Below are 12517 nucleotides of genomic sequence, written 5' to 3'. Positions count from 1 at the left end.
GGCGGAGTGGTACTATATGTGAAGGATAATATAGAATCAAATGAAGTAAAAATCCTAAAGGAATCAAAATGTTCCATAGAATCATTATGGATAACAATTCATTCCTCTAATATGAATATGGCATTAGGAATATATTACCGACCACCTAACCAGGACAGTGATAGTGATGCTGAAATGATGAGGGAGATTAGAGAGGCTATCAAAATAAAAAACACAGTAATAATAGGAGATTTCAATTATCCCCATATTGATTGGGTGCATGTCACCTCAGGACGGGATTCAGAGATTAAATTTCTTGATGCCTTAAATGACTGCTTCTTGGAGCAGCTAGTACAGGAACCCACAAGGGGAGAGTCGATTCTCGATCTAGTCTTGACTGGAACGCAGGATCTGGTCCAAGAGGTAACTGTTACTGGACCGCTTGGAAATAGTGACCACAATATAATAACTTTTAATATTCCTGTGTTGGGAAGAACACCGCAGCGGTCAAACACTCTGGCATTTAATTTCAAAAAGGGGAATTACACTAAAATGAGGAAGCTAGTTAAACAGAAACTAAAAGGTAGAGTAATTAAACTAAAATCCCTGGAAGCTGCATGGAAACTGTTTAAAGACACCATACTAGAGGCCCAACTTAAATGTATACCCCAAATAAAAAAACACAGTAAGAGACCTAACAAAGAACCACCATGGCTAAACAGCCATGTTAAAAAGGCAGTGAGAGAGAAAAGGGCAGCTTTTAAAAAGTGGAAGTCAAATCCTAGTGAGGAAAATAGAAAGGAACATAAACACTCCCAAATTAACTGTCATAATGTAGTAAGAAAAGCCAAAAAAGAGTTTGAGGAACAGCTAGCCAAAAATTCAAAAAACAATAGTAAAATGTTTTTTAAATACATTAGAAGCAGGAAGCCTGCTAAAAAAGCAGTGGGGCCCTTGGATGATAAAGATATAAAAGGAGCGATCAAGGAAGACAGTGCCATTGCGGAGCAATTAAATGATTTCTTTGCTTCAGTCTTCACGGCTGAAGATGTTACAGAGGTTCCTAAATCTGAGCCAGCCTTTTTAGGCAACAAATCTGAGGAACTCACTCAGATTGAAGTGACATTAGAGGAGGTTTTGGAATTAATTGATAAGCTGAATAGTAACAAGTCTCCAGGACCAGATGGCATTCACCCAAGGGTTCTGAAAGAACTCAAATGTGAAATTGCGGAGTTATTAACAGTGGTTTGTAACCTATCCTTTAAATCCACTTTGGTACCAAATGACTGGAAGACGGCCAATATAACACCAATATTTAAAAAAGGCTCTAGAGGAGATCCTGGCAATTATAGACCGATAAGTTTAACATCAGTACCAGGTAAATTAGTAGAAACACTAGTAAAGAGTAAAATTGCAAGGCACATAGAAGAGCACGAATTGTTGGGCAAAAGTCAGCATGGTTTCTGCAGAGGGAAGTCGTGTCTGTCTAATCTATTAGAATTCTTTGAAGGGGTTAATAAACATGCGGACAAGGGGCACCCAGTGGACATAATATACCTAGATTTCCAGAAAGCCTTTGACACGGTCCCACACCAAAGGCTTTTATGTAAATTAGGTGGTCATGGGATAGGAGGAAAGGTCCTTTCATGGATCGGGAATTGGTTAAAAGACAGAAAACAAAGGGTGGGAATAAATGGTAAATTTTCACAATGGAGGGGGGTAACTAGTGGTGTTCCCCAGGGCTCAGTCCTGGGACCGATCCTGTTCAACTTGTTCATCAATGATCTAGAAAATGAGGTAAGCAGTGAGGTGGCAAAGTTTGCAGATGACACCAAGTTGTTCAGGACAGTCAAAAGCAAAAGGGATTGTGAAGAACTACAAAAAGATCTCAGCAAACTGAGTGATTGGGCAGCAAAATGGCAAATGAAATTTAATGTGGGTAAGTGTAAGGTAATGCATGTTGGAAAAAATAACCCAAATTACACGTACTACATGATGGGGTCAAATTTAGCTACGACAGATCAGGAAAGGGATCTTGGAGTTATAGTGGATAGTTCTCTGAAGACATCCATGCAGTGTGCAGCGGCAGTTAGTAAGGCAAATAGGATGTTAGGAATTATTAAAAAAGGGATCGATAATAAGACAAAAGAGATCATACTTCCCCTATATAAAACTATGGTACACCCACATCTCGAGTACTGCGTGCAGATGTGGTCTCCTCACCTCAAAAAAGATATATTGGCATTAGAAAAGGTTCAGAAAAGGGCGACTAAGATGATTAGGGGCTTGGAAAGGGTCCCATATGGGGAGAGGCTAGAGAGACTGGGACTTTTCAGTTTGGAAAAAAGGCGATTGAGGGGCGATATGATAGAGGTATATAAAATCATGAATGGTGTGGAGAAAGTGAATATAGAAAAATTATTTACCTTTTCCCATAATACAAGAACTAGGGGACACCAAATGAAATTGATGGGTAGTAGGTTCAAAACTAATAAAAGGAAATTTTTCTTCACACAGCGCACAGTCAACCTGTGGAACTCCTTGCCCGAGGAGGCTGTGAAGGCCAGGACTCTATTAGGGTTTAAAAAAGAGCTTGATAAATTTTTGCAGGTCAGGTCCATAAATGGCTATTAGCCAGGGATAAAGTATGGTGCCCTACCCTTCATAACAAGGGCAGGAGATGGATGGCAGGAGATAAATCACTTGTCTTCTGTTCTCCTTCTCTGGGGCACCTGGCATTGGCCACCGTCGGCAGACGGGATGCTGGGCTTGATGGACCTTTGGTCTGACCCAGTATGGCCATTCTTATGTTCTTATGTTCTAAGTTCAAACAGTGAGAATCCCATGCTGGGATGTGAGATGTCTCTATAGGCAAACAGTAGCTGTTGTAATGCCAAGTGCCAATCATTGGAGCACTCAGTCACCAATTTACATGCAGAGCACCCACAGCGGGCAGCACATGCTTCTCATGCACTCATGGATGGAAAAAATTAGAGGGAACGCTGGCCAGGACAGCTAAATTTTGGTGGTTATTATTTAAAGCTCAGACCTAAGCCCTCAGCACTTGACCAAGTTCTTTTTTTCACCTGAGGCCCCAGTCAGTTGTGTATTTTGGGAGGTTTTGTATCCTGGTTTGATGACTGGTCCCTTATGTTGTCTGGCAATATGTCTAGGACCTCAAATCCCAGGCATCTTCTGGGGGTAGAAGCTGCTGTAAGGGCCAGAGGCAGTGGAAAACCCCGTTTCCTGTTCATGAGAGCAGCTCACGTTTCACTGGGTGTCGGTGTGTGCCTGGCTGAGTGAGAAGTGGAGAACAGCTCTTCGGGGGAATGGCAAAGGAGGGTGGGTGCTCACAGCATTGTGGAATGGCATGGTTGTCCACTGAGGATTTCAGCAGCTTGAGTGCACAGATGTTGCACCTTATGCTCCACCACCCCAGCAATGGCTCTATGGCCCCTGTGCTCTCAGAGGCGGTGAGTAGTTTGGGCAACCAGGTGTAGAGTGAGTTAGGTTCTTGGTGTCTCATGATATTGTGGGTCTCCTTCCATTCTCAGCTCTCTCCGTGCAAAATGGTCTCTCTGGTTCCTAAGAAAGAGCTTACATTATAGGATCTTGTATTAAATGAATAAATAAATGACCTAATCATCAGCAAATTGCTGGTCAGATCTGGCCCTAACTTATTTCATTGTTCCTTTGGTCCCACCATGAGGGCTACTGCCACAACTTACTGTCTTGATTTCTCAGCTTAGAACCTCTCTTCTAAGTTTATGCAGATCCCAGAGGCCCTGAAGTTATTTCAGTGGCATTCGTGCCATTCAGTTTCCCTTTTTAGTTTAATCATGAATCTGCACCTTTTAGGTTTTTTATTGTATTTTCTTAAACACTCAGTAGTGGCTAAAGGTGGACATGCTGTGCCCTGAAAAATGTCTTGACATTCAGCTCAGAGAAGACTGTCTGGAGAATCTCACCACCACAAAAGGCATGCACCTGACTAGCTCAGACACCCCACTCTTTACCTCTTCTCTTCCTTGGAATCCCAGCAGCCCAAGACCTTAGGGTTATTTGTCCATAATAAACCTTAATGTGCTGGTCAGAGATCTGGAAGAGCAAAAATGGGACACCTTTACAATACTAGGGTTGTGAAAGGTCCATTGCACCTCTTGAGCCCTACTGTATGGTACAGATGCTGGACACTTGTTTCACCACTGGCAGGCACTTACAGAACCCTGTGATGGGCATGGCATATGAACCTGCAGAGAATGCTTGGAGGAGTAGGGAGGCAGTAGTCCACTGGGTGAACGTGGGAGACTCCAGCATGTTCAAAGACACATGCTTTCTCACGTGAGGCGAGTGCATTAAAAAACATGGCAATACAGTGTTGTCTCTGGGGCTGGTTACACATTGCTAGTACCCAGATTGTTTTTAACCTGGCAATTGAATTTAAAAATATTGGAATTAGATAACTTTCCTTCCAAACTCCAGCTCAGAAGAACCAACCCTTGTTTTTAGTGTCTCTCTTGAAATGAAAGAATGGGAGCCCCACGAGTGATCTCTGGTCATGATTAATTAATGAAGTACCTTCCAAGGTTGCTGCATCCAGCCGTTTTCAGTGGAAGGCCCGAGGCTCACTCACTTTGTTACTCCCGTGCTATTTACCTTACTTGTCAGGCACTTCTGTGCATAAACAAGCAACTCCGCCTGCTTGCTCTCTGACCGGCAGTTGTTGTTCAAAGCTACTCTCTCCCCTCCGCAAAAGGGTGTGATGTGACTCCTACCAGAACAATCCTCCAAAATGGGGTAAAACAGCAGCTGCCTCAAAGGATCAAGTTACATCTTTGTATCACTAAGCCCTGGCCCTCTTTGCAGGACTTGCTTATTACTTAAAGAGGGGTTTGTGCTCCAGATTGAGAAAAGGGAGGGTCCTTTGTGTATCTCATTTCACTTCACTGTGCATAGCTTGATCTGACTTCAGCCTCTCCAGAGATCTGAACTGGCTCGAGCCAATTCTGATGAGGGAGACCTGCCTGCAAAATTCTTCAAACCGAGGGCCTTTTAGGACTAAATTAGTTAATTATGCATTATATCTAGTTAGTTAACTAATTATCTTCTACCCTCCCTCCACTCTCCCCATGTGACCTCCCTCCTGCCTCAATAAGGTCTTACATGCTAGAAGGTTTTATCTGCACTTCAGAGGAGGCAGTGAGGAAGGGCTTGTGTGTCTAACAGAGAGGTTGATAGTATGGAAAAGCAGCTGTTTCAAACCCTATTGGTAGCGTAGCTCGGGTGCCAGGCCCTGTTACTAAGAGCACATAGTGCCTCCTTTACTGGCAGCAGCTGTTCTTGTGTTTGGATAGCATGTGGATGTACTCTTTTGTAACACAGTCATGACTAGTCATGCCTCTTTGGAGCCTGGTCTGTGACATTCAAGAGGGATTGATTCTCTTAAAAGCAATTGATGTTGCAAATTTTCTACTAGGTCATCTCTGGGGAAAGGAGGAAAGAAGAAAGCTGAGATGCCTCTAAAGGTCCTCTGGCTCCCTCAGAGAGTGGCAGGACAGAGGCAATATGTGCTCTCAAGCACGAGTGCCTCAATTTTGTGTCCGCAGTGAATTCTTGTGTGCGTAAAGTGCAAAGGCAGATATTGCTGCTCCTGCTGTATACTCGCTTGCTTTTTCTGCTCATTGCCTGCGTTCATCCCAGCAAGTCAAGCAAACAGCTCATTCTGTTCCCGTGTCTTAGATGCTGTGACTCAGAGTTAGCATTCTTTCTGCTGGACCAGCACCCCACCAGGCTGGAGATTCTCTTACCCAGGACCTGCTTCTTTTGCCCCATTTTATGATGCAGATTCTCCAGGTCTTTCCAGAGGCAATAAAAGTCATGTTGCCCATGTGACTTTTGGGGGCTAGCATGAACTGTGGCACTTAGCCTCAGCAGATTTTTGGAGGGTGCAGTGGCACTTCTGTTTCCTAAAAGCTCTTCTAGCATGCAAGAGAGAGGTGTTTTTTAAAATGAGGAGTTGGAGGGGTCTGAGTTTGGGGATTTTAATCAAACTGGAGATTTCCTTAAAAAAACAAAAAACAAAAAAGGCCTCATGCTCATCCTGAGGGAGAGGTAAGGCAGTGTTTGTTGATTTTGTTGCTGAGACTTCTCTGGCTGGCACTTGAAGCTGCAGACAGCCTTCCTTAACTAGAAGGAATCATTTATTTTGCATGTTCAGTTGAATTGTCCCATGCTAACTATTTTTGAACTCTGTTAAACGGTGACGACTTTGCCTCCAGGAGTGGCTGCATTTCCATGATAGGCAAAGTGACCTATATGCAGCCCTTACTTTGCTCACTGCTGCCTTGTAAGGCTACGTCTTTGTTAGGTACTTTGAAATCCCCTGGTGAAAGTAAATACATGAGAATTTTAAGAACAGCCACACAGGATCAGACTAAAGGTCCATCAAGCCCAGTATACTGTCTTCCAAAAATGGCCAATGTTAGATGCCTCAAAGGCAGTGAACAAGACAGGGCAATCGTCAAGTGGCACTCCCTTGCCCTCCCATCCCAGTGTGTGATTGTCACAGGCTTAGGGGTCTTTGGAGCTACAGGGCTGCATCTCTGACCATGTTAGCCAATGGCCATTAATGGACCTATCCAGCATGAACTTATCTTATTCTTTTTTGAATCCAGTTATATTTTTGGCCTTTACCATACCCCCTGGCCAGAGATTCCCCAGGTTGACTTGATGTTGTGTGAAGTAGTTCCTTATATTTGTTTTAAACCTGCTGCCTGTTAATTTCGTTGGGTTACCCCTGGTTCTTGTGTTATGTGAAGGGGTAAATAACGCTTCTTTATTCACTTCCATCACTCCAGTCCTGATTTTATAGATCTCTGTTATGTTTCCCTCCCTCCATAGTTATCTTTTTCCTAGCTAAACAATGCCAGTCTTTTTAATTACTCCTCATATGGAAATAGTTCCATACCCATAATAATCTTTTTCGTTTTCTCTGTTCTTTTTGCAGTTCTGATATATCTTTTTTGGATGAGGTGACCAGAGCTGTATGCAAAGTTCAAGATATCAGGGACTAATACAGGGGCATTTTACAGTCGTCTTATCCATCCCTTTCCTAGTGGTTCCCAGTGTTTTATTTGCTTTTTTGATTTCTGCCATACATTGAGCAGATATTTTCAGACAGCTATTCACAGTGACCCCAAGATCTCTTCCTTGAGTTTTAACAGCTAATTTAGGCTTCGTCATTTTGTATGCGTAGCTGGGATTATGTTTTCTAATGTGCATTACTTTACACGTACCAACATTGAATTTCATCAGCCTTTTTTTTTGTTGTTTAGTCACCCAGCTTTGAGAGGTCCCTTTGTAATTCTTCATAGTCAACTTTGGACTTAACTATCTTCTGCGAACTGTGCCTCTTACTGTTAACTCCTTTTTCCAGATCATTTAAAAATACGTTGAACAGCACTGGTCCCAGTACAGGTCCCTGGAGAACACTGCTACTTATCTTTCTCCATTTTGAAAACTGACCGTTTATTCCTGTCCTTTGTTTCATGTCTTTTAACCAGTTACTGATCCATAAAAGGACCTTCCCTTTTAGCCCATGACTGTCTTCTTTGCTTAAAAGCCTTGTTGGGAGTTCTTGTCAAAAGGCTTTCTGAAAGTTCAAGTCACTCTATCTACTGGATCAGTCTTGTCTACATGATTGTTGACCCTTTCAAACAATTCTCCTCATTGCTTTGGCATGATTTCCCTACACAAAGGCCAAAATATTGTGTTCATCTGTGTGTGTCATTATTCTGTGCTTTCCTACTGGTTTGCCGGGTATTGAAGTTCGGTTTACCAGCCTCTAATTGCCAGAATTGCCTTTGGAGCCTTTTTTAAATAATATATATATATATATATATTTATATAATTTAATATAAATATATTATAATATAAATATATTTATATTAAATTATATAAATATATATATTGTTTAAAAAAGGCTCCAGAGGCAATATATATATGTATTGACATTGCATTAGCTATCTTCCAGTCCATCTGGTACAGATACCGATTTAAATTATAGGTTATGTGCCACAGATAATAGTTCTTCAGTTTCATATAGGAGTTCCTTTAGAACTGCCGGGTGAATACCTTCAGGAACTGGTCAGCCGTTTGTTCCAAATCATCTATGCTGACTCGGCAATCTAGGATCATTCCACAGATTTGTCACCAATAAATAATGTCTCGTGTGTGGGAATCTCCCTCATATGCTCTGCAGCGAAGGCCAATGGAAATAATTCATCTTCTCCACTACGGTGTTTTCCTCCTCAAGTGTTCCTTTAACTTATTGATTTTCCTGTGGCACCACTGCCTGTTTCTCAGCCTTCCCACTTCTACTGTACTTTTAAAATGTTGTTGTTGTTAATTTTTAAGTCCTTTACTCATTGAGCCTCAAATTCTTTCTCAGATTGCCCAATTATCCTTTTACCCTTGACTTGCCAGAATGTACGCTCGTTTCTGTTTTCCTGAATTGGATTTGACTCCCAATTTTTAAAAGATGCCTTTTTCCCTGTACTCACTGCTTTTACTCTGTTTAGCCATTGTGACTTCTTTTGTTTACGGTCGTCTTAGTCTTCAAAGAGTAGAAGTTCAATTATTAGTAGGCGGAATCTTTGGGTAACAGCTGTATTTATAGTGACAGTTCTTACAGGAGTGTAAAATCTGGATTGGAATGTTCACTTGGAGGGTAAATTCTGAGTGTGATAGAAAATCCTGTTTTTCTTTCCTGAGATGAGAGAGAGAGAGAGAAACCTCATTGCTTCAAGGTAACCCCTAAGCTTGCTATTTGCCCATTGGCAGTCTTTCATAAGTGCCAGTGCAGATCTTAGATGGTCATTTAATCCTGGTAGGGGATTAAATGTCATTCAAAAGTCTTTCCCAGTAAATAGCGGAAGGGTCTTTTCTGATACAAGTTTCCTGACTGAGCAAGTGGTTTAATAATCTGGTAGTGATCAGATGGAAACTGTTCAGGTTTTTACTCCCACTTTGTTAGCCTCTCACCACATTTAACCTGGGACACGAGATTGTCTTAGTGAATAAATAGCTGCAGCTGATGTTTGCACCTTCTCACTTGTTGAATACTTTGATTTTTTTTTTCCCCCTAGGCAACCGTAAATGCCCGCCCCCAGCGCATCCTCGACAGCTCCTCCCTCACACAGTCAGCCCCAGCTAGCCCTACCAACAAGGGAGTGCACATCCACCAAGTGGGGTAAGTGGTCCCCCGAATGTTGTTACCTTCATGCACTAGCCACTCATCCAACTGAGACGCGGCTGGGGAGCCTGCCAAACTCTCAATAGCTTTCTGTCCAGTCCTCCTCTAAGTATTGACAAAGGAGAAATCTTCTCTGTGAAAAGCTGGAGCTTTCCGTCTGGCACCTTGATGTAGACAGGGATTGGCCTGGCACATGGACTGCAGGGTAAATACTGACACACTCATTCCTCGCTGGTTTACTCTGAGGAAGAAGGGGGCTACGTTTTCCCATAGAGCTGCTGAGTCATCTTCCCACTTTTAAGTGGTTGGATCCAGGGTTATCTGATCAACAGCAGAGTCTGCACGTAAAGTGATCCAGAGTAAGAATGATGTGAGCTTTTGAACTGAACCTCTGTTGTGGTTATTCCCAACCCCCTTCTCTCTCCCAGTGGAAAATAGTGGTTGGCTATTTGGATCTTGCAACCTTGCTAACATGTCATGCCAGAAAACCGCACAGCAGAAAGGGGACACGAACAAGTAAAGATTCTGTAGTCGCATGTGTTTTACTGGCCTTGTAACAGGTCATCTCTGGCTTATACATTGCAGCATTGTCATGAGCTGATATGGTTCCTGAATTCCTGGGCACCTAGAATTACTATTAACATGCCTTAGGTAGGGTGCCTGAACCCTGTTCCTGGGAATCATTTGCCTATGTTGACCTCAGTGTTTCCCAATGAGCATAGCTGTTTAAATCTCTAGACCTGCGTTTAGATTTGACACAGCAGCCAGAATTCTTGTTTATGTTTTGAAGGGCATGCCAATAAAAGTATAAACCCTTGCAAATCAAACCCATCCCTTTTAAAATTAAAAAACTATTGCCAAGGAAAGAAGTAGTGATGGCATAGTTATAGTGATTCAAAGGGGTGCCATTCCCCAGGAGTATCATCTACCCTTAGTCTTCCTCTGGGTAAATGGAGTTTCCACCTTGATCACTTTATAGGGAACAGGTGGTTTCTCAGAGGTGGATGCCATCATTTGACTGTATCTCCTGTCAGAGAAGCCTGAGTTTCAGCGATGTTCATCAGCTTGGTTCAGACAGTGAGTGTGAATCCCATATTAATTCCCTGTTCTTCCCTGTGCTCTTTCCCAATACTAGAGGGTCCCCTCCAACAGCCAGCACAAGCATCTCCAGCCTGACGAACGACGTGACAAAACAACCAGTCAGCCGGGACATCCCATCTGTAAGACCTTCAAATGTAGGCAACCTTGGGGTCCAGTACACCCCCCATTCCCACCAGTTCCCCAGGACAAGGAAAATGTTTGACAAAGGGCCAGATCAGGTAAAATGAATCTTCCTACTAGCCGTGACCTCCCCTGCCATGTGCACGGTTTGTCACATGGCATGTTCTTTGCTCTCCTACTTTGTAAATATCCTTCTTCGCCTTTTGCAGCTGCCACTTAGTTTCCTGTAATCCTGACAACGTCAATAAAATAAAAAATGAAATTGATTATTTTTCCTCATCTCCAGGATAAACGTTGCTTTGTGGCTCTTGATGTGACATTTCTAACTGCAGCTGCAGAGAAGCATTTAATTGGAAAAGGTTATTTATCTTTCTGTAAATATTCAGTTATGTTACATAAATTAGGGCTGCTACCTGCCGTAAGGAACAAAGTTAGAGGAATTCTCAGTAGCCTCAAGTCATTCTCCTGAATTGCAACAGAAAATGTCAGATCCTTTCCACAAGCCCCTTCATGTTGGTGGGCCCCCCAGGAAAAGCTCTTGTCATGCAGTTGTAGGTCTTGGTGCACTCACGTCTTCATAACCCCTCTGCTACTATCAGGGTATGTGCGCGTCCAACATCAAATCCCTTCAGCTATAATCTGTACCAGCTCCATGTAGCTACAAGTACAGACGCGCATGGATGCAGCCAAGGGGTTTCATTGTTCAGTGCCAAAAGAGTTCATTGTGTTGATGGCATTTGTGTAGCACTTCTTAAAGGTGAGCGGTTGTAATTACCCATACCTCAGTAAGGGAGAGCCTAACACACAGAGGTGGTAACGTGCTCAGCATCAGTGGCAGAAGCAGGGGGTGCAGCTCAGGGGCATCCAGTGGAACTCCTGCCCCCCATCCCATGCTAGCACCATTTAACTAGAGCTGCCACTCATGGGAGAGCATGGGGGATGGGTTAGTGTCTGAGCAGTGACTGCGTAAGGAAGCCCAATAAGTAGGAGCTGGGCTCAGTGAGGGATTTATGAACTTGACATATTGCCAGCACTGGATAGAGTTGGGCAGGTGCTGGGCAAGTTTCCACACACCATTCAGCCAGGTCATTCACTCTGACCTTGGATCTTTGTAGACCCTGGAGGCTCTTTCCCATTGGCTGCCAAACTCCACCACATGTGAGAAAAATGGGAGTTGGGGAAGCAGTTTCACTGGGGAATGAGGAAGAACCCCACTCAGTGGTGTGCAGATAGTACTGTTACAACGTGCCATCTGGTCAGACCTGGGGACTGAATTCCTCTCAGCACAGATGCAGCCCAGTCAGCAGCGCTACGGCCTTCCCGCCCTAGAAGAAACAACCACCACTGGGGGCAGGGGAAGGGAAATTCAGCCTCCCTGGCTCATTCCATCCTTGGCCTCTCCTAAGGCTGCCAGTTACAACGGCACTCTCTGCCACATGCACACCCAGCAGCTAGGGATTGGCATGGTCCCCAGCAAGTCTCTTCCTTCCCATAAGCCACCACACAGCCGTCAGATGGGAAGGACTTTTGGCACCCTGCCTGGCAGGAGGGATCAGGTTCAAGTCAGCAACTTAGAGGTGAAATCTGTGTATCCATTATGAATCCATCTCACCATCCAGTGCCAAAGACAGGCACGGACACAGAGCTAGATCAGCTCTGAAAGTGGCCTTTCCCTCCCACTTCTGTGTATCTGTTCAGCCTTTTTTATGGGCCCTTGTTCTGAGGCTTGGGCCAGGGTCTTTTTTCTTGAATCGCTTTCCCCATCCCCAGTTGTGCCCTGTGCTAAACTCCAGACAAGCCATGGAAAGGATCCCGCACTGTTGCTACATACGTGCAATATAGTAGAGCCCTGAGGGCCTGATCCTTCCTGGAGCCCATGGTACATGCTGGGCAGAGTCCAAGCACTCTCCCTGAGGTGCTGACATACAGGCTGTTCTTTCAAAGTGTGGTGTGCAAAGTCTCGTCTCTCAGCAATGCCTTTCAGCGCCGGTCTGCTCTGTGTCTCATCTCGTCTGAAGCTGCCTCGTGATACTAGTTGTGTGTGGGTTCTGGGAGCAGAGCCAG

The 12517-nt window shown here is 43.8% G+C and overlaps 1 protein-coding gene across 5 annotated transcripts in view; it reads left to right on the top strand.

The window, feature by feature from the left end:
- The window catches only part of RPTOR (regulatory associated protein of MTOR complex 1), a 256227-nt gene that overhangs the window by 186594 nt on the left and 57116 nt on the right, over positions 1 to 12517 (top strand). For all 5 annotated transcript variants that reach the window (XR_012648254.1, XM_075014603.1, XM_075014602.1 and 2 more), the window contains 2 exons: positions 9126 to 9229; positions 10368 to 10551. Coding sequence is in view for 4 of the 5 variants with exons in the window: in XM_075014603.1 (XP_074870704.1) it covers positions 9126 to 9229; positions 10368 to 10551 (288 nt within the window). In the remaining variant the exon portion in view is untranslated. The remainder of the gene's footprint in view (positions 1 to 9125; positions 9230 to 10367; positions 10552 to 12517) is intronic.

Source organism: Carettochelys insculpta, chromosome 20, assembly GCF_033958435.1.
Source record: "Carettochelys insculpta isolate YL-2023 chromosome 20, ASM3395843v1, whole genome shotgun sequence".
NCBI lineage: Eukaryota > Metazoa > Chordata > Testudines > Carettochelyidae > Carettochelys > Carettochelys insculpta.
Note: the sequence above shows the minus strand (reverse complement) of the source record. Positions and strands in the feature narration are given on the sequence as shown.